The sequence below is a fragment of the Alosa sapidissima genome, chromosome 20 (genome assembly GCF_018492685.1).
Source record: "Alosa sapidissima isolate fAloSap1 chromosome 20, fAloSap1.pri, whole genome shotgun sequence".
NCBI classification, from domain to species: Eukaryota; Metazoa; Chordata; class Actinopteri; order Clupeiformes; family Clupeidae; genus Alosa; species Alosa sapidissima.
The window spans coordinates 22,706,718-22,734,217 of record NC_055976.1 but is presented as its reverse complement, the minus strand read 5'-3'; the positions used below and the strand labels follow the sequence as shown (position 1 = coordinate 22,734,217).

The following is a 27,500-nucleotide window of genomic DNA, read 5'->3' as shown; positions in this document are numbered from 1 at the left end:
ATTCTCTGAGAGTGGGGGAGAGATGTGATGTGCACAGGCGATCTGCGCTAACCCTATCCATACAGATCGTAGGGCACACGTCATCTCCCAAAGGTCTTGACCCGCACACCCAACCTCCGCTCCTCAACCCCCCACATCTTCCCCTCCTCCCGGCTCCGTGCCCCATCCCCCATCCCAAAGCCGCCTCCATGCCCCCACAACATGAACTGATGCACTGCAATGAGGCAGAAAGGACGCTTAAGGAGCCTCCAGAGAGCGTGTCATCGCTGCGACAAAGTCGGGGACAAGGAGGGAGCGTCATTTCTGATCGAGTGCACACCGCAGACCAGATGACCAAGCAAGGGTGAAAGACAGAGTGGGACGACAACAACAGAGAGAGAGAGAGAGAGAGAAAGAGAGGGAGACAGAGAGGGAGAGAGAGAGAGAGAAACAGAGGGAGACAGAGAGAGGGAGAAGGAGAGAAACACATAGTAACAGAGGGAGTGAGGAATAGAGAGAGTGTCAGAAAAAGAGAGGAAGACTGAGAGAAAGGGAGAGAAGGAGAGAGAGAGTAACAGTGAGAGTGTGGAACAGAGAGCAGCTAATTCAGCCATTCTACATCCGTAGGCCCAGTGCTGTGCACTTGTCATCTTTCTGAAATGGGGGGGCGCTCGTTTTCAGACAGTGGGGGTTTACTGCTCATCTCACCCCTTCAACACATCATCCATCTCTCTGTGGGTTAGGTCAGACATGGAGGAAACAAAGCTCAAATTCAAACGGGCTCATCTTCTGTTGACCTGGTATGTGTGTGTGTGTGTGTGCGTGTGTGTGCCTACGTGCATGTTTTCATCCTCTTCATGAGCAAAAAAAAAAGTTGCCTTTTGGTGTAGTTTTTTTTTTCAACTCTGCCAAGCTTATACTGATGGCCTATCTAAGGTTACTACTGTAGTCCCCTAATAATACCTCCACAACTAACAACCACAAGTCTACACACAGAGAGAAGGCAGCATCCAATCCAATCAAGCATTGCCAATGACAAATGTCCAGGTCAAAAGTTCAGCTCCCATTGATGTTAACTGAATGTGCTGGTGTTTTTAAGGGGGGGAGGGGGTACCGTATCTTTCCTGGCAGAGTTTCTATTTCAGGTTGGCTCAATCTCTTCTGCATCCATCATAATCGCTCTCTCTCTTCTGTACAACAAAGCCACTAAGAGGAGCCAAAGGTCTGCAGCAGGGACCCAGCATCCCTAGATAAACCTCTTACAAGGGCTTGCTGGGGGAGAGATTGGAAAAAAAAATGTCACTGAATTGCATAAAGGGAGCCTCGCATTGGGAAGGAATAAATATTCCCAAAAAGCTGGGAGCGTGCAGGGAGCAGATAAGAGCCGCACACTTCAAAGAGATTTCTTCAGCTGCTGCCACTGCTGCTGTGACTGCTGCCATGGCGTCGCTGCCGGCCGCGTCCTGTGCATTTCCCATGATGCCGGCCGCGTCCTGTGCATTTCCCATGATGGCATCGTGAATATCTGGTTCGCAGGGGTTTATTTGCGCCGGACCATCCATCTCCCCCAGACCCCGCGAGGCTCCCCAGCCTGCCAGCCAGGCAGCGAGGCAAGACTTGGGGGCCGTGCCCCCCCCCCCCCCCCACACCCATCCCCCCCTATTACGCAGCCAGGATTGATGAGCTTCCCACTCCTGTCATCATGTCGCCATGGCGAGAGCTCCATTACTCCCACCATACCTGCTCCGTTCTCAGGGCGTGACGTGGTGGAAATGGTCATCTCTTTCTCAGGGGCAGCGTCGTGATTTTTTTCTCTCTTTATTCTTTGTTCCGATGTGCAGGCACTGTGGCCATATTAAATGCATAAATGCAATTGGCTCAGGCCTGTGAGCACACAAGTGCAGAGGCATGCATTCTAGGTTGCACTGAGGTGGAAACGACTCGTGCTGTGTATTTCATCAGTGGACACATGCAATGCATTTTTCTTGCATTGCATGTGTCCAAGAAAACAAGGGGGAGAGACCCATCCACGATAAGTATCCTCCATTCATCTTTGGTATGCTTTGGAGGTCCTTGCATTATTTTCTTATGAAAGTAAACGGCCACTTTGTCCCCTTCCTGAAGGGAAAAAAACACACTTTTATCACAATTTGTCTGATTTCTTTCTTTATTTTTCTTATTAGATTTTGCCGTTGCTCTTCTTACTTATCAGCAAACCTTTCCTGTAACTCCTGGTTTGATCATTCAATCTATAGCTCCACTTCCTTGACCTAAAATTTGTCATTGATTATCATTTGAGCTCCTCTGGTGCATTGCTAGGGAGATAATATTTAGAACCATCTGATAGCTTTTTAATTGGAAAGCATTGAAGCATTCCCACTAGATAATTAGCCATATAGCAGTGCTCCCAAACGTGTTAAAGAAAATAAGGTTAGACTCATTTATCACTTTGACGATGAAGGGTTTTTTTATATATATTTTTTTAAAGAAAAAAAAGACCACCCATCATTTATAAGTCCCCAATGAAGCACGCTTGTCTTTCAACAGTAGTGCGGACATGGCCAACCTAAATTCTCTCTGATCTTACATAAATCACTAAATTAGAGCCATGATACTCCGCCATGGGACTCCTGAAGACCTCTTTATGGGCACAGATACTCAGCTGGAGTGTCTGAGGTGTTCTCATTCTTTCATATGACCAGTGGTGGCCATTCATCGTTAAAAAAGTAGGGCCCAAGAAAAACGAGTTAAAACAAAGGAGGTGATACATTCCTGTATCAGCCATCCACCATTCCGGATAGGAACACTTCTACATTAGGACTGCACCTGGGAAATATTTATCCTGACCTTCCTATTGATTTTTTTAGAAATCCCTACCGGCTAAACGACTACTTATCCCACCAATCAACACAGACAACCAGGTAAGAGATCAATTGAAGAAGTCCTCAGCTGTTAATTCAACAGCTGTGCAACATATCTCACTGAGGAGGAGGAGAAGAATATAGTTGATGATGAGGAGGAGGAGGAGGAGGATGATGGTGATGATGATGATGATGATGATGATGATGATGATGATGAAGCTAATGTCCCTGATGCCCCCCCCCCCCTCTTCCCACAGTGCATTATGAGTCTGTTTTCCCTGCACAAATTGGGAAAACATTTTGTCATTTGGGAAATGTACTCAGGGCAACAGCCCAAGAGAAGGCGATGAAGCTTGTAAAAAACAACTGGTGCAATTGACCAGAGGGTGCCACAGTACGTCTGCCAAAGAGGGAACCAAGACTGCCAGCAGTCGACAAACAAGACTCTGTCTCTCTCTTCAGCTATTTTAAGACGTTCTTCGTTCCGTCAAATTAGACCCACTCCAGTGCTGACAATGTGACTAGTCAGAGCGCATCAGCAGAAGAATTACACCAGAGTATCCACTGAATTTAACCGGGTCCAATTCATTTGCATTCATTTGTATTTGATTTAGCCTACTGCTGGCATGATGCCTTTCAACCCAAAAGGACTCTTTCGAGAGATCAGCAAACTACGCTCCCAAAGTGTAAACATGTGGTAACTATGCTTGAAGAGGCTCTGATTGCTACATGAAGTCACGAGGAGAAAGCAGGACTGACTCAGGAGGAAATCCATCACTCACAAGCCTTCCTAGGGCCACTGGGCACAGTTTAAAAAAGATATGTTGCTGACAACTTTAATGGAAAGTCCATTATTGAATTCTCCTAATTCTATCCTTTTGGTCTATATGTGAGTTGCCTCTCCACATGAGCCTGCTTATAAGGTATTCAGTATTCCATAAGGAACTTCTTAAAATCTTCTTAAACTTCTGAGTTAGTCATTGGGATTTCTCAAATTTGACAAAGGCCTCTCTCATAAACTATTACTTAGAGGTTTTATAACAAAAGGTAACAATGCATACACATAGAGTTTGCATACGTATGCTACATCAATGATGAAACCTGTATCATCATTATGAACAGAAAATGTATAGCATTGCATTATGACAAATATTCTGCTTCTGAATTTTGAGGAGGACAAGAACAGCAGCACTCTGTCAGGTTGGGTCAGTGGGCCGAGAGGTGGACACCTGTCCCATATGGCACCCATCTAGGAAGGGCAGGCTGCTTCGCACAGCCTTGAGCCTCTGGTCTTGGGAGGTCACATGTCATGGCATAGCCTGCACTCGAGTAATTATCCTAGCTGCTGCCACGGCCAACGCCGGTCAGTAGCCAACCATATGTCCTTCCTTCCACTGCGAGAGCTGCGGCCGGCTCTGCTGCTGATGCCTCCACCGCGCTGTGTCCTTCTCTCTCTCACCTAGCACCTGGGCTTTTTCCTGCTTCTCCGGGGGGACCCATTTGGAATAATGAACAAAGTGCTTTTTAATTGGCCATATGCTGCAACATTTCCCTCATCTGAGAGTGCGATGAGCCACATTACTCACTGATGATCGAGGCAGTCACTGGTGGACAAACTGAAGTGCATGCTTCCCACAAACATGCCTTCATCACTCCGAAGAGAGAAATACGGAGCATTGCAATAGGCACTAAAATATTAATATCATATCCAATGCATCTAGACTGAGAGGAAGCTAAATGGAGCAGTTTTGACATCCGCCTGGCCAATTCAAAGTGATGAGCTTTTTTTGGTGGTGAGTTTTTTTTTTTTTTTGCAGACTCTGAACCACAAATGAGATATTTTCTGTACACACTGAGTGTCACACTCTGTGTGTGTGTGTGTGTGTGTGTGTGTGTGTGTGTGTGTGTGTGTACATGTGGAAGGAGTGTGGGTGCCACATTGAATCTCCCCTGATAGAAGCTGACTGGAATGGTTCTGGCCCTGGATGAACGCACTGAACACTTTGATCACTTAAACACACACACACACACACACACACACACACACACACACACACATGTACACGTACAAACACACACACACACACACACACACACACACACACACACACATACACGTACACACACACACACACACACAAAGGGGGTGAGAGCCCGACAAACAGAAAAAGAAAGAGAGGATATTGGAGAGAGGGAGGCAGAGGCAGAGGATAGTGTAGAATATTATACCCTCCTAGCTCATCCCAGTACACGTGAGTGGTAACCTGAATGCACAGCACGGCACAGGAACAAACACACACACACACACACACACACACACACACACACCTCTTTGATGAGTTCTTGCTTAAACTGGCATAGTAAAATGTAATATGCTTTGTTGCCGCGTAAGTGAGGAAAACATCATCAATAACATAATTAGAATGATACACTTCATGAATTAAGATAATGCAAAGACAATTAGCCGTGTCATCTCAGAATAATTAAATAGTAAAAGTGGGACGACTTATCCAACCATGCCTCCTAGTGGCTCCAACCGACACGGGATTCTGGACTGATTGCTTGCGATCCTTGAGTTTTTCACAGCTGAATATGATCCTTTGCTATAGGTTAGAGATATTTAAATCCATGCACTTTATCCAAAATGTGATTATTAAGGATAAAATTAACTTACGGTAGAAGACATACTCCGTGTAAGTGCACCACAATTTGTCATCCGTGTGTCGACTGACAAACGATGCGGTCAAAGAGGAATTGCACGCAACTATTTGAAATCCGCTCTCTGCCAGCATGTCAAATGCCCTCTCTAAGTGTTTAAACTTTAGAAAGAGCCGAGAGGTGTAACGCTCCTGTGGTCTCTCTGGGTCTCGATTCTCATTCAAAGTGTCCCCAAATACTTCCTTTGCCAAGCCGATTCGTCCGCATATGAAAATCTTTGGAAGCCCACGAGCCTTGGGGTCGCCAAGGCCCTCTCTTCCCGCGGCGCAAGAGCCCTTGTACCCGACCGTGATGAACCCGTGCCTCCTGTCCCGAGGGTCCAGGTACGAGGGGTACAGCCTTTGATCACTTCCCTGAGACGCCTCGTCATAGTCGCTGTGAAGGTATTCATCTGTGCGTTTGTCGTCAGGAGTCAAAATCTTCACCAATTCCGGTAGTTGAAAATACTCGGCTTCCCTTTTCAGCCGTCCCTTCTCCGGAAAGTGATCTGGCAGGACAACGTGCTTGTCTCTGAGATAGTCCAACACATATCGGAATAAAAACCCATCCCTGTCAATAAAGTACCGTCCTCTGAAATCGCGAGCTAAATCATTGGAATTGTCCTTCTTTGCAGAGAATAATTTCCCCAGCAGAGAATTTGGAATGCTCGTAAGGGTGGCATGGCGAGTGTAGTAAACCTGTCCTCCCACATTGAGTTCTATAACGTCGGACGAAGTTTGCACATGTCCACCATCCTTTGGCGATTGATAAGTCTTACAGTTCTCCGTTAGTGCCATGTTTCGAATGACTCAAAAGAGAGGGAACGGGAATTTTTAAAGCTTTTACCTAAAGAGAAGAACAAATATTGCTTGAGATGGATTGAACATCTGATGGGACACACCTGCCTCACCGACGTCTCCAGTGCATCTAAGCACAGGCTACTCCTAATGCCCATCATAGAGGGTTTGTAGTATGCAAATATAATTAAACAGGTTTAAAAGCGGTAGCGCATAAATAGCCTATAAGCTTTCCATGTTGCTCCCTTGTCATGGTAACAATAGTGACCGTACTGAATTGCCCACACATTGGCTTTGATAGAATTTGCAAAAATGACTCCTATATAGAGTGAAGTGTCTTACCTCAAAATTGTTTTTGTTCCACAGTAATCGACCAAAGCCACCGACAATAAAATCATAATGTAACTTCATAGCAGCACAGTCCTTTGAAGAGCAATGCGATGAACCGCGCAGCTCCACTTCACGGTTTTGAAATGTTGATATGAGAATCAAGTTGTGCGCACCCATGCATCTTGCCAGCCGTGCTCTGAGTGCTGGAATTATGGCTATATGCTTCCACAGCCGTGCGCGCACAAATAGACAGACAGGGAGAGAGAGAGAGAGAGAGAGAGAGAGAGAGAGGGAGAGAGAGAATTCTTTGGAATAAAGTCTTACATCATCTTAAAGGAAAATGACATCTCAAATCATCATTATGCACATACTAATTAGCTTGTGCATACATTACAACTTGGTCGACTGCAGAAATGTAAGGCGTGAAGGTAGCCAAATTGATTAGAAAGTCATTTTGCTGGCTTTGTCATTGAATTTCTAATAAACTGCTCTTCACACAGAAATAGGCTATTTACAGTTCAGTTTATACAGACAAGGTAAGTTTCCGGACATTGACATTATTTTAACATGTTCCAAATGCCAACCATGCAGCGCAGTGAGTGACTAGTCTTGACTCCTGACATGTTGATCGTTCGACCTTGTGCGTTTTTATTTCGCGTATAGAATAATTCCTACTTTTCAGCACCGTGGACAGTTACTCAAAGATGACGGCGATGTTTCTGCTCAAGTATTCATGGTCTGGGCGGTTGAAAGAGGGGTTGGCGGCGGTGCAGAGTGTCTGTCACAGGTTAAGGAAGGAAGCGTTTACTTTTGCACCCCTCAGCTATGGGTACAGTATGTATTGTGTCGCTGCAGAGTGCTAATAGCCTATTATTTACTTTTTTTATCGAAGATTTCAAAAGGCTATGGTCGAACTCAAGCAGTAATGTCTACCAGTGCCTCGTGTTGGGGCAGAAGTGTTGCTAAGTAGGCCTACACGATGAAGGAACTTGAGTGGGAACATAGGCTAGGCTACTTCAAAGACTTTAATATTCTTTCGTGATTTCTTCATACCGCGTTGCCATCTTGCAAACTTGCCGTAGTAGGCCTACTAGTCAAACTATTTATCTACCTTTAGAATGGCTAATAGGTTTCTCTTTTGAATAAACCCCTGCTGTCCTGCCGGATTGTAGGCAAAGACACTGATAAAACATTCACATTTTAGGGAAGTGAATTTTTTTCTTGTCACCTCACTTTGAAGTCAGACATTTTTTTTAGTAATATCCTACATGGAAGTTTGATGATAGTCATTGAGGAATAGGAAGCCGCTTTAGTTAAGTCTGTGCTTCAGAAAAAATAACTCCCAAGGCCGTCCTAGATGACTAATCACACTTGCACGGAGCATTTATCTTTTCTAGAATCCTTCTATTCTGCTGGGCAAGTTTGATAGGCTACCAGTTAATTGCACTTCATTTATGCCTAAATCCTACCACTCTTTTTTCCCTCGTTTGCCTCGTGAAGTTATTCTTCTGTGGGCGTCATAGTGCAGCACGTTATCACCCACCTTTGTAAACACTGGCCTTAGCCAAATATTTCAGTTAGAGCACCATGGCACAGCGCAGCAATCCACTGACCTACATTTTGTGCATTCTCTGGATTTCGGCCACTTTACTCACAGATTAAATGTGTGTATTTGTGTGATTACTGGGCTACAGTAGGCTAAGAGAAGGGTGGAGGAAAAGCAGTACACCATTAAAACAAGGACAGCCACAAGAAGCAGCATGGTTTGTTGTGGAGACAGCCAGGCATACTTTAAGAAATTTGGATAACATAAAATTAAGTTAATCGAACCTAATGGAAGCTGGAATGGTTTGACTTCACATTCTCAAACTCTTCCACAAGAATAAGAACTAATTTGTTTTTTGCTTTTTATAGAGTGCAGCTGGAAACTGCCCCATCTGAGTCAGTCCCTTGATAACATCATTACAACACACACTGGTCTATCATCCCTACCGCTCTCCCAGCAATGATAGCGACTCTTGTCAGTATTAACCATCTATCTGGCTGAGAGTGCAGATTTACCAGTGAAATGCCTCTTCTGCTGGTGGTGAGGCAGAGCCATTAGTTACTCTCACAAAAGCAGGCCTCGGGCCCAATGAAAGATCAATACCCCACCTCACCTGAGGTAGCTCTGATTTACCTTGCTGCATTACATGTACCCATGAGCCCCACAGTTTAAACTTAAGGTGCCATTGATTCAGTATAATGAGTCAATTACTCAAAAAGTTGTGTGTTATGCATGTGGCCTTCAAATGTGTCCTTTCTTGGATGTTGTAAATGAGAAAAGACAAAGATAAAAAGGAGTACAAAGGTTAAATACTATTCTGGGTTAGCAACTTTGTTGGTTGCCATGCAATTTCCCATTGGCAACCAACTAAGTTGCTAACAGGTTAGCAACTATGCTTTTGGGAAACGCACCCCTGACACGGATAATTATCACCCAGAGAGAGAATTGGTGTCAGGAAGTGTGATGGGGGTGGAACAGACTCCCACTGTAAGACTGTGAGTCAGTAATCTAAGTTGGTCTCACTGACGTTAGATAAGTGTGATGAAATTAATGAATTGTGCAATATTTCTTTAAAGGTTACATACTGTATAAGCTGAAAATTTAATTAGAATGTCCAAGTAGTTTTTTCACTTCATGCATTCATCTCTTTCAGGCATGTTACTTCATATAAATAAATGAGAAAATAAAAACCTATGTAAATCCCTGGCAACTTTTAAAGATATTTGGAAATTGTTTCTTTTCTTTTTTCTTTGAAACTTCATTGTCATTGCTCGGAAACACTGCTTTTTATGACCAGAGCCGGACAGTAACGGAGTACATGTACTTGAGTACAGTACTTGAGTACAATTTTGAGGGATCTGTACTTTACTCGAATATCATTTTTGTGGAGTACTCATGACTTTACTCAAGTACATTTGAGAGGCAAATATTGTACTCTTTACTCCACTATATTTCTATCCATAACCGTGAGTACCCGTTACTACTTCTAAAAAAAAAAGGAAAACAGAAAAATCTCGGAAACCCTCAATTTGTTGTTTCCCTCTCAAACGTGATTGGATTGTGCAGGTGCCACTGATTGGGACAGCCTATCAGCAATCACCTTCAGCTTTCCGCCAAAGTCAACTCAGATTTAGATAAGAGACGAAACCATGGACGAAACTATGGATGAAGACGCAGCAGGTCCATCCCGGGAATGTGCCAACCTGTGGCCCCACCTCGCCAGACTATTTCAATTTTCTGAACAAGTTAATGATAGTTTTCGCTTCAAGTGTTTCAATTACAAAATAGTATTTTGTATTTGAAATACATATTTTAAATACATGTATTAGAAATACTGCCCATCCCTGGCAACATGGTAAAAAGATGAAAATTACTTGATTTTACTTCCAATTAATTTTACATTCTCCAAGGTATTAACATTTTTCATATCTCCATGTAGGACGTGTACATAAATGTAAGCACTGTGGCAGTAGTAATGCAATATTTAGAAAATGTAGGCTACTCTTGTACTCTTGATACTCAAGTACTTTTAAAAACAAGTACTTCAGTACTTTTACTTAAGTAGACATCTGACTGTTGTACTTTTACTTGTACTTGAGTAAAATTTAGCAAAGGGTATCTGTACTTTTACTCAAGTAATGAAGCTGTGTACTCTGTCCACCTCTGTTTATGACTACACAAAGTATCATCTTTTCTACATAGACCAGTATAGTTATACATAATACAAGTACACACCCAGTTGTACTGAAATTGTGGGCTCTGATGAATGGTTTTCTTTAATTGAAGCAAAATTGGGATATCAATTGACATGAATATTACAGTTTTTCACAATTGCTAAAACACATTTTTAAAACCTCCCACCCTTTTCTCAAAACTGTAAACACAAATCCCAAATCTTAAACTATATTCACAAAACCTCTGACAACCTCTGCAAAACTGAACGATCGCCTCAAAACAGTTAGATAGATAGATAGATAGATAGATAGATAGATAGATACTTTATTGATCCCCAGGGGAAGTTGTACATGTGCTCAAAACTAAACACTGTCTTTAGATCCTTCACAAAGCAGTCAAAAATGAAAACACTACAGAGCAGTTATAGGTTCATATCAACAATGGACAGAAACTATCAGTGAGGCATTCAGAGTACATTTTAGGCTATAGACTGCATTGTACTCTCATTTACAGTACTAAAACCTGTCTTTTCCAGTATACAGTTTTTCACAATTGCACACATTTTTTAAAACCTTCCATCCTTTTCTCTAAACTGTAAACACAAACCCCCATTCTCAATACTTTATTTTTACTGGGTTACAGTAAATGTTGAATCCATTGAGTTATGAAATTGTTTTGCTTTATTTTGTTTTGTTTTTTAGATGTAAAATGCATTTACTGTATTGCAAACAAAGAAAATGTTGTGTTTGTCGTATGGCGTGACCTGATAACTGTGTTTTCCATTTCTTATAGTGCACTGTTCAGCAGTATGTTTAGACTCTGAACTTTGGTTGTGTCATATCATTTTAAACAAGTGTGATCAATTTTGAGTCGTTTAAAATATGACATCTGTGTTCTATTTGTGTTTATCTTTTGCTACTTGTGGTTACCATTATGCGTCACAAGTAAATTTCAATGTGTCTTATTGCATGATAATGTGTTTAGAGTTTTGCAAAAAGAGTCTATGAGATCTGCTAATTGTGTTTTATATGTGAAAACTGCTTATGGTTTTGCCAAAAGGGTGATTGATTCAAGAAATGTGTTCAGGGAACTGAGCATTTGGTTCAGAGAATGAACTTTAGTGTTTTAGCAATTGTGAAAAACTGTAAACATCTGTGCATGGGCACAACTTTATTTGATTTGAATATAATTTTGTTCTCAAAATGAAGAATGCTGTCTGCCCCTGGTTAAGATCAGCAATGTTGAAGTACATAACCACATTGTCACTGTCACCAATTTTGTATCAATTAAAGGCGCTCTAAGCGATGCCAGACGTTTTTAGGCTAAAACATTTTATGTCACTTACTGCAAACATCACCTAACCAACCGCTAGCTGTCTGTGTCCTGAATACACTGTAAAAAACGCGATCTCTGTGGACAGCCCAGGCTTCAAAAACAGCAACAAAAATAACCTATAATAAAAACATAACAAACTGTTCCAGCGAATCACAGACTAGATGCACGTTTAGGAGAGTTTCAATTGCACAGGAGCAGCACGGGAGGGAGGGGGAGGAAGTAGCGAGCTAGCTCTCTGTTTTGTTTGAAAGTCAACAGAAGTGACGTTACCCAGCATTGCTTAGAGCAGTGTCAACCTTTTTTGTGCCACGGCACACTTTTGACACTTAAAATATCCCACGGCACACTAACATCCTGTGTGAAGAAAAAATAAACATACCATAGCCTAAAATTTCAAATAATACACAGATATGGCCTTATTATGGCTTTTATGCAAGACCTGCTCAATAAAACAATCGCCTCTGTTTCATTTGTAGGTGACTATATCTAATTTAATTGTTGTTATGAACTGGATATGTGATGATTCTGTGAATACTCGATATGGGGCCCCCATTGTACAATGCCTGCATACCACAAATAGTGCAATCATACAATCAATGAGAGCATGTGGTTATAAATTCTTTGATGCAACAGTTGCTTTTCTGGACCAGTGAGTGACATTTGGGTAATTTTCTGCGGCACACCTGATGATCTGTCACGGCACACTAGTGTGCCCCGGCACAGTGGTTGAAAAACACTGGCTTAGAGCACCTTTAAAATACAACCCTGCCACATTTACTATGAAATATGTCTCCACTAGAGGGCTGTGTTCAGACAACATAGATCATAAACCTACATTATAATCTGAAAAAAAAAAGAATATTGTCTCAGATTAAACACATTCAAGAATAGCTCAGGGGAAATTCCAAGAGTGATCCCAAGGTCAAGAGTGATGCATTTTATCTAATGCCATAATTTAAGATCAGCCAGCCTCTTATTCAAAGAGAATAAAGACACTCTAGGTGTGTAGTCAGTTGAGAGACTCTTGCCATTATTCATACATCAGGGGTTGTTTTCAAATGTTTGGTGTTCAGGCCTCAACATGACAGACATTTGTTTTTCCAAATACTTCACTGACTATGCAAGCATTCATCAGCACACGCACACACACATACCTCAGCTCATACCCCTTATTCCCAGCAGATGTGTTAAGATTTACCAATGTCATCTGAGCTGAAGCCATGACAAACCAGAAAAAATAATAGGCCTATGATTATATGTCAAATAAAATCAATTCTGGATTGGCTTTAACCAAATGCATGCTTCTCTTACCTCAGATTCCAGATAGCTAAAAAGATAAACATATAAAATAGGCCTGCTGTAATGACAACAAATTGTCATGAAGAAGTATGACCATTTTTTCTTTTTCCAAAAGCCTTTCACTGTCCTATCTTCCACACTAACAGCAATTAAAGAAAAAATACTGCACTTTGATTGGAATTGTGTTCACTGTAGCTGTACTCGTATGTTACACAACAAACTGTTGTGGTATGTTAGGCCTAGTTCTACACACTTAGCTGTATGTTTTTATCATTATCTAAATTTAAATGAAAGCGATGAAACTGCTAATGCCTATGGTAATTCATCGAGATTGTTTACATTTCCATCCCAGAGGTCATACCAAAAAAAAAAATAGCTGCAATGACGCTGCTCTGCCAACAGGTAGCACCACATGGTGTAAACAGGGGACAGCCACGGGTTTCTACTGTAATCTCCATTTTGTGTGTTTTTTATGTCAGGTTAGCGCCTATTTTCAGTTGGCTTGAGACGAACCTCTTTACTGCAGTGCAGTGTTGGCTGGGAAAGTTATCCATTTTTATCACAGTTGGATAGAATGTGAAGTAGGCCTAACAGACGCATTACTTTTAGCAACGGTTTTTGAAGCAAGCCACGACTTGCCAACTAGGTGGAAAGTGTTTTGCGTTAATAACGCTAGCTGGACAGCTAGCACAAATCTTAATAGAAAGCAATGTCAGATGAAGCATCAGATCAAAGCAGAACCTTAACGACCGAATGGTATGTATATTAGTCTCCGACTATGCGATTTACGTGCTGTCAGTGTTTTCAAAACCGTTCTAAATTTGCAATGTGCAGTATTATTGTTTATTTATTTTCCGTTGCCATCGTCAGACCAGCTAGCACTAGGCTAAGTCCGTGTAGCTAGGATAGCGTAGCCTACTTAGGAAAATAATGTTGTGGTATTTTGATCGATTTTAAATGGTGTATTTCGTTATGTTGTGTGTATTATTGAAACATATTTGCATTTTTGCGGCTTTTCTTGTGTAGTTTCACTGAAAAGTGAAATTAATCCATACGGTAAAGTCGCTGCTGTTATGGAAATATTAAGGCCTAGTACAGCTTTGCTGAAAGCAAGCTGACCGTGAGTTGCTCTGACGTCTGATTAACAGAATTGGAGCAGCTAACGATATAGATAGCTAACTCGCTTGCTATTGCTAAGGCAAAGGAGACAGGCGCACAAACAAGGGCTTCACTCTTGAAACTCAGCTCAGCGGATTACACGTTGACATACAACATGGGTAACTTTACGTTAATCTTATTATGAATCTAAATGGGTACTGCATTACCGTGAAGAATACGATTAGCGTGTCAATAACTTACTGGCATAGTGACCTGACCGAACTTACCAACCTTGTTTCGAGAAACAGTCGCATTGAATTAACGTTAAAGTTAAAATTGTACAGATCACGATGTTAAAATTAATGTTCGAATGCGTGTTCTTGTTCACATACGTTAGCTATGTGTTTTGATTATCAGATTAAACTTCATGTCAGTTGCTTTGCTATAAGTGATTTAAACTGTGAAATTAGTCGAGAAACACAGCGATTGCTACGCTACTAATGAGCCCCCACGTATCTACCAAATGAAAATGGTCATTCGACCTTCAGGCACTCCTCTGCTGTAACAACATATTTATAGGAAGGGGCTGAACTTTGTTGTTGTTTAAAATTGCAGTAGTCTGCTACTAGATTTAATTGGCTAATTTTCCAAGTGATAGTCCTGGAGAGTTCTCCTTTAATTGATTTTTTTCTTTCTTTTGCACCAACCACTCACACACTCATGTTCTCTCAGCAGCACGGAGAGATGGATCAAGGAGGAGTGAAAAATGGCACCAAGAGAGATGAGCGTTTGACCACCTTGGACTACAGCGAGAGACCTGCCAAGGGAGTCCTGCAGAACGGCGCGCTTGGCGCCATGTCACTGGCTCCCACTTCTCTTGTGCCATCCAGCCCACTTATGCAGCCCGTGTCTGGCGACGTGCCCAACGGCCTTGGCAACTCCCCGCCGCCCGAGGACTACACCTCGGCCGTGACAACCTCCCTAGGTCTCTACGAGGACGACGTTGACCACAAAGCGTCAGGTAAGGATCAGCGGGCCCAGCAGGGCCTCCAGCACCAGCCCTTTGGCCTGTACGGCGTCGGCGAGAACTTCTCGCGCCTGGAGGCCAGCATCGCAGACCTGAACCGCTCCTCCCCCTCCATGGACTCTCTGATTGGCGGCGCAGACCCCAGCCTCTTCCACCTGAAGACGGAGGACTTCTCCCCCATGGACAAGGGGGATATGGACCTGGACCAGGACACATCTGGTCGCATGGACATGGACATTGGTCACCACAAGCTGTTCAATGACAACACGCTGGACCTGCTGCAGGACTTTGAGCTGACCGGCTCGCCCTCAGACTTCTACGTGGCCGACGACGCCTTCCTGTCTTCCCTGGCTGAGGACTCGCTGCTGTCGGACGTGAGCACGGACAGGGACCCCAAGCCAGCAAGCATCCTGGGGTCAGGCTCGGGAGGCAGTGGCGGCAGCGGGAACACCCTCGTCCCCAGCACGAGCGCCGCCCTGGTGGTAAACGGCACGCGCGCGGAGACGCTGTTCTCCAGCCCGCCCAGCACCTCCCCGGTGGCGGCCTCCTGCAGCAGCAGCAGCGGCAGCAGCGGCATCGGGAGCGCCACGTCCACACCAGCCATCAGCCCGGCGCTGGTCAAAGTGGAGAAGGACGCCGCCGTGCTGCAGCTGTCCACGCCCGGCGTCATCAAGCAGGAGAAGGCCAGCGGCGTGGCAGGCCGGAGCTACTGCCAGGTGGGAGGCGGGGCCGTGACCCTGGCCACCCCAGCCGCCATCTCTATATGCGGCGTGAGCACCTCCAGCGGGCAGAGCTACCACTTCGGGGGCACTGCCACCTCCACCAGCACCACCACAGCCTCCAGCCCCCAGCCGAAGGAGCAGAAAGTCTTCAGCTTGTACCCAGCCCTGGGGCCCGTGGCGGGGGACAGCTGGAACAGGGTGAGGCCGACCTTCGGAGATGCCGGGCAGCAGCAGAGGGTTGGCGAAGGTCTCGGCGGGTCACAGTTCAGCAGCTACGCCAGGTGAGAGTGAGCGAGACGGGAGTTACCTGTTTCTGTCTGAATTGGGCTTCCAGGTTATGCTCACTTGGTGAAGGTGCATCTCCGTGACATGGTTGGGGGTGTTTTGTGTGTGTGTATGTGAGTGTACAAACCAGGCTGCAACAATTATTTGTTTAGTTGTGAACTATTAAATTCATTGTCAACAATTAAGGTAATCGGTAATCGGTCTAAATGTGGATAATACTCTCTCATAGTCTCATTATAGCTTTTTAAACTGGAACATTTTCATCTTTATTAACTCCTCCATGACAGTAAATGAGGACAGAACAAGGCATTTGACAACATAGGGGAAACACATTTTCCTCCTCCATTTTCTGACATTTTATTTATCAAACAATTAATCAATTAATTGAGAAAATAATCAGCAGGTTAGTCAACTGCAAATAATTGCTAGTTGCAGCCCCTAGCCTGCAGTGTGGTATTTTTGTTTTGGTTCAGTTGGAGGGGTTGGTGTGTACATATACTGTGCTCTCGGCCCTGCTGGTGACCCACTGAGAACAGAGGAAATGAAGTGCAGATGAGACCGACACAACTGGCTGAGTCACTACGGCTCTCGCCACAAGTATGTAGCTGGACTCCGCTCTCAGAGCCAAAATGGACGCCCCTTTATGTTGTTATGTACAGTCAACCTAATGCAGATCAGTTGCATGGGGTTTATGTGATGTTAATGATGTGGTGTGACTGGAGGCAGTGGTTGCCTGCACTCTTGAGGCAGCAGGGAGAAACTGTGGTTATCGGTTGATGAGGTAAAAAAAAAGTTGCTGTTTTTTCCTCTTTGTTCTTTAAAGTGGCGTCAGAAAGTGGGTCATGTATCATTTCCTGGCTAATCATCTGCCACGCCGCTGCCACGCCAACAAAGTGAAGTGTGACAAAGTTACACCCTACTGCAAAAACTTATGGATGAGTTTAAGATTAACTCCAGTCTTCTACCCTGTAAGCCGCTGAGTTGACTTTTCAGTTTCACGCCATCCCAGAGTAGAATGTCAAAGCTGACTTGCGGCTGAAAAACCTGTAGTAGCATCTTTGTAAATTCCTGGGGTCATATATTTTGGGGTAGCTGAATTATGTCTGGCCCCAGGCGAGGGTGGGTAATTGTTTTTATTTTATTTATTTATTTTTTCATGGCACAAGTGGCAGTGGGTTTTCCACGTTATGTAAAGACCCCCCCTCTCTCGCGGGAAGTATCGGCACCGGCTCTGGACTGGAAGTGTGTATAAGGTCAAATTGGGCATATCCTTTTCAGTCTTCCACTCGCATTATGCCAGAAATAAACATGAGAGAGGGGACGGCGTCTGCCTGAGCCATGCAGCCATCGTCCACGCTGGCCCAGAGGAAGGTGGGGAGGGATCTGGGTGGAGGGTCAGGCCTGCTGGACGTAACAATACCCAGGAGCAGGGGAAGGGGGAAACCAAAACAAAGTCCTTTTGGATTTTTTTTTTAATGGCGACAGTGTGGTTGAGTATGCGTTGTTTTTTTGGGTCAGTGAGAATGCCTGAAAGATCGCCACACCACAGTGACCATATGTGCCCTTCTGTCATTGATCTTGTTTGCTGTGGGTGCCGTTTCGGTGTCGGGGGGGGGGGGGGGGGGGGGTGTAGGTGGCCTGTTCTTGTCCACGCTGCCCTGAACATTTGTCCCCAGTCAGTCGAAGAGACAAGAGTTTCAGCGAGCAGTTGCTGTTGTGGAATACAGAGGTTGGCTAGGTTTGTCAGGAAACCTAGTGGAGGGGAAGTGTGGGAAATATGTTGGGGTAGCCATGGAACCAACCAACCGTGACTCGGGGCTTTGGAAAGTTATAGCCCACATGTTGGGAGACTCGGGTCTAGACCAGAACCCATGGTGCCTCAAGACTAGACCGCTAGAACCCATGGAGCCTCAGGATTAGAGCACCGGAGCCCATGGTAAGTCCAGACTAGACAAGGCCCCAAGGAGACTCTTGACTAGGGCTGGGCGATATGGACCAAAAGTCATATCCCGATATATTTAGGTTGAATATCGATATACGATATATATCCCGATATTTTTTCCGCAAAGTTAGAGCTGTAAAATTAAATGTTCAGTCAAATATGAGTAACGTATTTTCCAGACTATAAGTCACACTTTTTTCATAGTTTGGCTGGCCCTGCGACTTATAGTCAGGTGTGACTTATATATGAAAAAATATATAATTGAACATGCTTTTAAATGTTAATTCATATTAACTGACATGAACCCTACATGAAACAAGTTCTGTGCACTTTCAGTCAGAGATTAGTGGTTGTGGTATGCCTGAAACACACGTGCATACCTAAATCCTCCAATTACCGGTATGGCCAGGATTCTGTTTGGGCCTCAGATTCGGACAAATAAAGGCCAGTAATAGTTTTGTTTCAATTTAACTCATAAAAGAGCTCTTCTTAATATTTTATATTGTTGGTTGGTTTAATATTGTTGCCAATGAAACGTCATTGTCTTACACCATGAGTCTCTGACACGTTGCTCTCAATCTACCAGTTGCATGCCGCCCCTGCTTGCCAGAGGCTGAAGCAGTAACCTACATTTAAACACAATTGTTGCTGCCAGGCATCAGCCTACGAATTTTATAAAAAAGTAAATCATGCTTAATTAAAAAAATAACTAAATTTAGGCTGAATAAGGTTTCCATTTCAGCACAACTCGCGTTCCATGAATAAATGAAAGTGGATGCCTTATCTCACAATAAGCGGATGGAAATCCCAACACCCTATCATACATGAAACTTAATAGTGAACCATCAAATACCCTACAGATTTCAGTGGTCATCAGTCCCGATATTTAGCAATATAATCAAACAGTAAGCCATGCCTCAAATAAAGGTGCTGTGCTTTGCGCAGCCTAAATAAAAAGACCCCAGCCATAATTTGAAGATTTACGATAGTCTGTCTCCTAAACATTCCTCACCCGTTATCTAGACATGCATGAAAACATTTGAAAACAAAACTCACTGCCATGTAGGCTAATATTTGATCGCTGTTTTGCTACTAATTATCTTTCACATACTGAATACCACACTAGAAAGTGAAAGTAGGCCTACTATGCGGTCCGTGTCTGTATCTGTCTGTTCACGTCCGCAATCGATTATGACGTTCCTCAAATGGAGAACACATCCATGTTCTCTCGCGTATAGGCGGTCATGCTTCTGTGTAAAGCAGGAACCATCAGGAATTTTGTAAACTTACAAAATTCCTGACGGTTCCTGATCGCTAAACGTTTGTTTTTCTTTCCTGTCGATCGCGGTTGATGTAGAAGCACCTCCCAGGCTATAATTTGACTTCAGCGATGAGAGAGGAAGAGAGAGAGGCAAAGTGGTCCATGCGCGCGTGTGTGTGTGTCTCTGCATGGGGTTCAATTGAAGTCAGAGTTGGTCCGTCCAGTCAATAGTCCCGCATTCAGGCCGCTCCATTATTAGATTAACGTTATCAGACAGCGCTGTAACATGTGTGGGAATTTCTCTCATTATGATGGAGTTGTGGGACTTGTATTATTATGCTCGATACTTAATAACTTATGTGCAATACCCGCAATCCCGCGCTGAAATTTAGGCTATACGCATATTTTTTTCTCTCACTCTCGGAGGTGGCCAGCCGAGCAATTGTTCTGCTGCTAGCTTGTGCCAATATATCGTCCAAAATGCTTGATTGCATTGCATTCTCCACATTTTTAGCTAAATTTTCATGTACCACATCAGCATTTTTGTTCAGTGAATCTTTTGTAAATTGCTTCACAATTAGCGCGGGCACTCGTCAGCAGCCTTCGGCTTGCCTCTTGCCACTATTCACTCCTCCGTCTTCATTAACATTCCCTGTATATAATTCTCAATATTTTTGGACTCTGTGTCCAGTTACATCTGTCTGTTCTTGGATTTTGTGAAATAAATGTCTAAATATCACCTGCTTGCTGCAGCTTTGGTCTGCACGTTCTATTAAAACCGGTCTGGGCACGTCTTTTTAAAACGCATCTTTTTCTCTCTCGTGGGCATTTAATCTGCTGCCAGCTTGTCACTCCACATCGCCCAAAATGCTTGATTGCATTACATTCTCCACATTTTTAGCTAAATTTTCATGTACCACATCAACATTTTTGTTCAGTGAATCTTTTGTAAATTGCTTTACAATGGCTGCAACGTGCTTATGGCACTCCCTACATATAGCGTGGTTTTGTTATCCAAACCATCTCCAAATTATTGAGCTACTACTTTTTCTTTTACTAACCAAGAGACTCCCCTCTGCACGCTCAGACATTGTTGCTTTCTCCATGTTTGTTGAAGAGTGCCAGAGTGTCTCTTCCTGCCCCCTCTGTGCATGAAAGAGGAGGGGCGGGGGCGCGGGGAGCAGTGCAGTGAGCTCCGGTCAGCAGCTTGCGTGGAGCAAGGATCACGGCGCAAATTTGAACTATATCGATATATGCGATATGGTCTAATTCCATATCGCATTTTTAAATATATTGATATATCTTTTATATCGATATATCGCCCAGCCCTACTCTAGACAAGGCCCCAAGGAGACTCTAGACAAGGCCCCAAGTAGACTCTAGACAAGGCCCCATGGAGACTCTAGACAAAGCCCCGGAGACTAGACAAGGCCCCATGGAGACTCTAGACATGGAGACTCTAGACAAGGCCCCATGGAGACTCTAGACAAGGCATGGAGACTAGTCAAGGCCCCAATGAGACTCTAGACAAGGCCCCATGGTGATTCAAGGCTAGAGGCAAACAGCTGTCCTTACACTCCCCAGACCCATCCATGCAGTGGGGGCCCAGTTATCTGAGCTGCTGCAGTGCTCCCAGTTGTGGGTGGTAGTCAGTGTGTCAGGGCGGCCTGGTTGATTTTGTTGCTCTATTGAGGTTGAGGTCTGCTTTCAGCTCGTGTGACATTCAGCAGTGGTGTCCTACACCCAGGTAATGTTAGGATCACTGTCTCTCTCTCTCTCTGTGTCTCTCTCTCTCTCTCTCTGTCTGTCTATCTCCCTCTCTCTCTCTCTCTCTCTCTCTCTGCTTATCCCATTTCCTTCTCTTCTCTTGCTCTCTATCTATTCACCTTTCTCTCTATATCTGTTTGTTTTGTCTCTTCCCCTCCCTCTTTTGGTCTATTTCTATGTGCGTGTGTTGTCTGTTTATGTTTCTCTTCTTCTTCCGCGCTGTCTCACTCACTAACTTGCACTCATAATGTCTGTTTGTCTCTGTCTCTTTTGCCATCTGTCTGTCTAGCTCTTCCTCTCTCTGCGGTGGTGGATAACACTGCCGCCTCTCTCTCTCTCTCTTTCTCTTCCTCTCCCTCTCCCTCGCTAACGCTTCTCTGTGAGTTGTCACGCAAGCTAGCGGAACCACCGGTTCTCCCTGTTGGCACGCTCAGGCGTAGCCAGTCTCGGTCTATGGGCAGCTTTGTTTGGTGATGGGTGAGGTGGCAGACGAGATGAGCCCTGTGGATAATATTAGTCAGCTCCACCCTCTCTCTTCTTGGTGATGTTGATAACAAGCGACTCAAAGCTACCACAACTAGTTACAGAGAACTGATTCACCAGCAGCAGTAGCATACATGTCCCTTTCTCTTCTGTGTGTGTGTGTGTGTGTGTGTGTGTGTGTACACTTTCCATGTGGTCTCTAGGACCATACCACATTCATGACCTATATTTAGGACCGCTTCCCCAAAGTAATTTGGTGCACAATGCAAACTTGAGATGTTTTTAGAAAGTGCCCAGGCAAGATGGAAACAGATGCTAAACATTATGCTGTAGGCTACTCTGTAATATGTGTATAGACTGAGGGGCCAAGTTTTGAGAGTAAGATTGTGTTTGAGAGTAAGATTGCGTTGAGGCTTTATTTTTGAGGTAAACAAGTCACTCCATTGCTCACAACACACACACACTCTCACACTTACACAGATGTTTTTGTTGCTAATGCAAGTAAGCAACTGCTGATAGGATGCACCCCATATGATGTGTGCGTATGCAAAAGCTATAGCCTACACGCTAAGGGAATTAAAGCATGACATGGATCTAAGCCAATGGGGTCAGGGAGTAGAGCCGACTCTCCAGTTTCCACTGTGTCAGCCGCGGCCGGCTGAGAGGAATGCCCCTCCATTGCTACCGCTGTGCTTCTGGGGAGGCAGTGGGCAGGCTGCAGGCCTTAGGCACGGCGTTATCACTCTCATCAGGGCCTGAAAGGAGATCGGTCAGCGTGCTGAAAGACAGAAAGGCAACCTCAGGCATGAGAACATGCTGTATATATTTGTGTTCACTTTACAGGTTTACTTGTTGATTTAGTAAATTCTCCATAATATCAACAAATAATGAACGATGTTAATAGCCTATTCCTTTTGTTGCTATTGGTTAATAGGCTATAATTGTTGCTATTGGTTAATAGGCTATTGTTGTTATTATTGTTGTTGTAGTTGGAGATGTTTGCTTTGTTGTGGTTGTCGTCGGTGCTTGGATTTGGATCAGTTGTTGAAACTGCTAAGATGATGGATGCGGGGTTATTATTAGCTGTGGTAGGCTAAATGGATAATTATGTCAACAGGGCAGCCAATCAGATTATACAAAATGACCGCTTTGGGCTCATTACTGATGCATTCATTGAAGCGGCATCACGTCACGCCAAAGCTGTTCCTCATCAGAGACCGAGAGAGAAAGAGGTGCTGCCGTAAAAGCAATCCAACAAACACAGGCTGGGATTGGCTGTCTGAATGCCTCTCCCCTCATCCCTCTCCTGTGTGTGTGTGTGTGTGTGTGTGTGTGTGTTAGAGGGCGATTTCCTGTTCAGTATAAGGGGATAATGGATGTAAATCAGCTCCCTGAGTTAAGTGTTTTAACACTCAGGCAGGCAGCAAGACGTCTCTCTCTCTCTTTCTCTCTCTCTCTCTCTCTCTCTCTCTCTCATACATTACCACACAATACAAAATCTATAGAGCACACAATTATGCAAAGGAGCAGATGTGCAGAAAGTATAGCACATTCACCACCTATACACGGATAACGGATATACTTTGCACATAGGTGTGCACCAACAGACATATATATTCGTGGTTGTTCACACACCAGACAAACACACACACACACACACACAGACATGCATGCATGGTCGTTCACGTTCATGCTCCACCCACCCACACACACACACACACACTCTCTCATGCGCAGCGCGGAGGCCTGACCTACTTTCTGTGTTGCCTCACAGCTGGCCTGCACTGAATGCCATTAGGGATTGTTTTACGATTATGAGTACACCTCAGCGTTTTTCCTCTCTTTTTTCTTCTTCCCCATCTCCCTGTTTCTCTCTCTCTCTCTCTCACTCTCTCTCTCTCTCTCTTGCTCTCTCTACCTCTTTTCCTCCCTCTCTCCTCCCTCTCTCCTCCTCTGCCCTAGCGCTCTCTCGCTAGTCCCCTACATTCCTAGTGTAAACGTTACATAAGGCTACGTGGCGGCATGGGAAGTGTGACCCATTTCCAATGTTTTTTTGGCTCCCCAGTGGCATATATTGGATATGTGTTACGCCAGTGTCAACAGAGCAATGGCACACGGAATCAGAGAATTTCAGATCCAAACTCGCTGCTCGCGCAACATGTCGAAATGTTTCCCTTAGCAATTTAAAGTTGACGTCATGGTGCATGAAGCCATATGCATTAATCAGGCTAAGGCTAAGGCCTCCTGTGTAGGCTTACTATAGTCTGAGAGAGGTGTTGTCAGCTGTAAAGTCGGCCTTTAGCTCAGGGTGTGATGGTGTGAGAGACTGTGTTAGTGGCTCTGTGTTTGAGCGCATCTCTCCTCTCTGCAGGGCTGTCTACTAGCCTAACTATCTCTCTTGACTCCTCTACAAAGAGCACCTGTACGAACAAAATGAACGGCAGGTGTCTCGTTTGCCCGTTGTCTGGGTGCATGTATCTCTGTTGGGTGCAGATATCTCATTTGTGGTGTTAGGAGTGAGGGATGCTGGTTTCATGCCACCGTAATCAAAAGAACTGGCCACACCTGACGGCTGATGGCTACGGGTACACACCACTCGGAAACATTAGCAGTTTTCTAGAACTTTTTTTTTGGGGGGGGGGGGGCTTTAATTCGATAGAACAGAGGAGAATGAGAATGGAAGAGATTGGGAGAGAGAGAGTCGGGGTGGAATCCGGAAAGGGCCATGGGGCGGGAATCGAACCCGGGTCGCCGGCGTACGGTGCAGGTGCTCCAGCCAGTTGCCCCACGGCTGGGGCCCTAGAACTATTTTTACGCTATGCGAACGGAGCGTTTCAGTTGCTGACCCATTGTAGCCAGAGCCTCATACCGAGGTGTGTCCTGTCTTTGTGTTAGGAGTTTGGGGTGCCGCTTTGTCCTCTGTCTGACCTGCAGGGAGGAGAACAGGTCTTGAGGCTGGGTGTGAGATCAGTTTGACAGGAGCAGTCACGCATAGATATGCACTCATTGACACTAGAAGAACAGCTGTATTACCCTGGAAATTCCCGAGTTCTCGCGAAAGAAACAATTGAATTGTCTCTGCGAGACACTCTGGCAATGAGCAATGATGCATGTTACTTTTACCCCTTGCATTGCGAGGAACCAATCACATCGGTGTATCTGATATAGGCGGGCCATGAGGCGAGCTAAACAGATGACTACAGCGCTGCAACGAATCAGTCAGTAAATTGGTCGTAGTGTTATCCAATTGCGTGTAGTGAGATTTTCAAATGCATGCTTGGTGCCGCCCCTTGAGTTGGGCCATTTTCATTATTCATGGCCAGACCCTTAATCTTTCTAGATTATCAGGGTCTGTATTTACCTGGCTACAGATGTATACAAATACACCTAAATGTATACATGCATGTACACATAACACCATCGAACACTCCTCACATGAACATAAAATTAGAATGTATGACTATATATAGTGTGTACATAACGTGTGTGTGTGTGTGTGACTTGAATGCAAAGAGCACGGCCATACTCACAGACTTGTATAATGTTTATGCACGATCAGAAAGCGGTGTGGTTACGTGTCACTGTTTGCTTTCAGGGCGGGGGCTGTGAAATAAGATCTATAGAGGGAGAAGGAGAAGTGAACATAGATGTTGAAATGCAGTTCATACTAATTGTGTGTGTGTGTGTGTGCGTGCGTGCGTGCATTGGTGCACTTTGCAATTCAGAAAAGCTGCACATGTAATCAGATGTCAATTCTGATATGAAATGCATTTGGTCCAATAAGCAGTACATGAACACTAAAGAAAATGCTTTCTAATGCACAGATTAACTGTGGTGCCGGACGTTTTTGGCTGTTTGCGGGTTGGCCCTCAGTTGCAAACAGGTTCCTCAATTTTTTCAGACTATATTTTTGGCTTCATCACCTTAGGGAAGAATCACTTCCTTTTTCTTTTTTTCCCTTTCTGCTGTTGTTTTGTCTTTCTTTCCTCGCCGTCCTCTTAAGTCGGCATGGCATCTCCTCCTGCCGTGACTGGCTCAGGGGGACGGCGCGCCAGGCAGCAGACGGAGCATTTCCCGTCTGCGTGGCACAGTCGAGATGCCCGCTGCATTGAAACAAACTGAACAGAAGGGGCATGGTCCTCTGACTGCCAAATTTTCCACTCGTCTAATCTAGCAAAGTCACGCCAGCGACAATCACCAGCAATTCCTACAGTGGGCAGAATGCCGAACCACTACTTCCAATTCTTGCCTTTCCACACTTAGCGTTTATTCACTGAGTCAAAGGCTAAGCCTATTTGTGTGGTTTTTTTTTTGCAGTGGCTTTCATCCATAATGATTCACAGTGTGATTCACACATTTAGCCTCCATCTTTCAGTACTGGAGCACAGGGACCCAAACAAAAAAGCCTTGGCCAAAAGGACCGGCTCTTGTTATTCATTCATTATATTCATCCAGACCCGAGGAGTTCTAGCTTGTTCACAGATGTGCTCCTAATGGACGTTCTGAATCGGAATACATGAATACAAATTCTGGAATGGGGGGGGGGGGTGTAATGTGCTGTCTGATGGGATTCACAGTCACATATCCCTCATTCTGTCCCCCATTCTGTCAGTGAGGCCCAGACACATGCCATGGAAGTCTAGGCATGTAAATTATGTAAAAATGGAATGGCCTCATCCGCAAATCACTGCTGGTGAGGGTTTACAATGTTTGAGTGCTCGCTCTGCAGCTTGTGTCTATGGGGCTACTAAATGACATCAAGAAAAGGGCCTACTGTAAATCTCTCACACACACACACACACACACACACACAAATGCTCGGTTGGTGGTAGTGCAGTGCATCTGCTGCAGCTTATTCAGTTTTGCTGAACAAGATGTAAATTGTTTTGAAAATGTCTTTGTTTTCTGCCGCTTGTGTGCGTGACACTGACTGAGATTTGATGATGGAAATGTTTTGTTTTCTGCTGCTTGTTTGCGTGACTAGCTCAGCCACCGCAGGTTACCGTGCGACTAACCACCCAAGAAGATGGTTCTCGAAAAGTTACCACCGTTTCCTGACCCGTGGGTGTGTGTTGTGTTGTGAGCTGGTGCGTGCTGGCGCTCGGTTGGTGCAGCCGAGGCAGACTCGTCTGAGCCTGTTTAAAACTGTCCCTGGGCTATGCCCATTCCTGGCACTACCCTGGATGAGTCTGTTAGAGTTAATATGAAATATTAATGTGTGAACATGGGCTCAGCTTAGAGGTGTGTGTTCAGACTGAGTGGAACCCTGTCAGAGTTAATTAGACTTGATAATTATGAGTGTGAATTTCTCTCGTGTGTGTGTGTGTGTGTGTGTGTGTGTGTGTGTGTGTGTGTGTGTGTGTTTCTCAGAGGGAAAGAGCACTGATTGATGTAGGTCACCATTTGCACCAGTGTCATGAGCACATGCAGTATTAATGCTATAAGATACTGTGGTGGGCATGTATTTATAAGTCCATGTCTCAGGCATGTGTCCAGCAAACAGCTATATCAGTCAATCCTTGCCTACATATGCACGCAATAGCAAACAGCTGTTAAGAGCTCCTTGATCAGATAATTGCACAAAGCTGAAAACAACGTTACATGTATAAAAAGATGGCAGAGAACTTACTCCATCATGTGGAATATATGTGTGGGAGTCATTGCTGTTTTTAATAAGTTAAAGAAACACCTTAAGTTGTGAAGCTCAACATGGTTGACATTGGCAATTTAGCCTGAAGTTAACAAAATGTGAACAATTACGCTGTAATTCTAGGGCGAAGTATCCTGCGGCGGGTCATGTTGTGCCTATTGATTTTGAGATTGAAAAAGTGCACTCGTGGGAGAAAGTATGGAAAAATGTAAAGCTGGCCAGAACTGAGCGGAGCTGTGACATACC

The 27,500-nt window shown here is 44.4% G+C and overlaps 2 protein-coding genes across 5 annotated transcripts in view; one reads left to right on the top strand and one right to left on the bottom strand.

Moving 5' to 3' along the window:
- Positions 1-6,827, bottom strand: part of LOC121695048 (BTB/POZ domain-containing protein KCTD16-like) — a 17,261-nt gene extending 10,434 nt beyond the window's left edge. The window contains exons 1-2 of the mRNA XM_042075564.1: positions 6,677-6,827; positions 5,515-6,383 (exon numbers count right to left, since the gene is read on the bottom strand). Of these exons, the coding sequence (XP_041931498.1) occupies positions 5,515-6,334 (820 nt within the window). The 5' untranslated portion in view covers positions 6,335-6,383; positions 6,677-6,827. The remainder of the gene's footprint in view (positions 1-5,514; positions 6,384-6,676) is intronic.
- A 6,614-nt stretch (positions 6,828-13,441) lies between these two features.
- Positions 13,442-27,500, top strand: part of nr3c1 (nuclear receptor subfamily 3, group C, member 1 (glucocorticoid receptor)) — a 25,074-nt gene continuing 11,015 nt past the window's right edge. The window contains exons 1-2 of one of the 4 annotated variants that reach the window (XM_042073960.1): positions 13,442-13,775; positions 14,853-16,147. In XM_042073960.1, the coding sequence (XP_041929894.1) occupies positions 13,773-13,775; positions 14,853-16,147 (1,298 nt within the window). In that variant the 5' untranslated portion in view covers positions 13,442-13,772. Of the gene's footprint in view, positions 13,776-13,922; positions 14,297-14,849; positions 16,148-27,500 lie in introns of those variants that run through there. The other 3 variants (XM_042073959.1, XM_042073962.1, XM_042073961.1) reach the window with 3 other exon arrangements.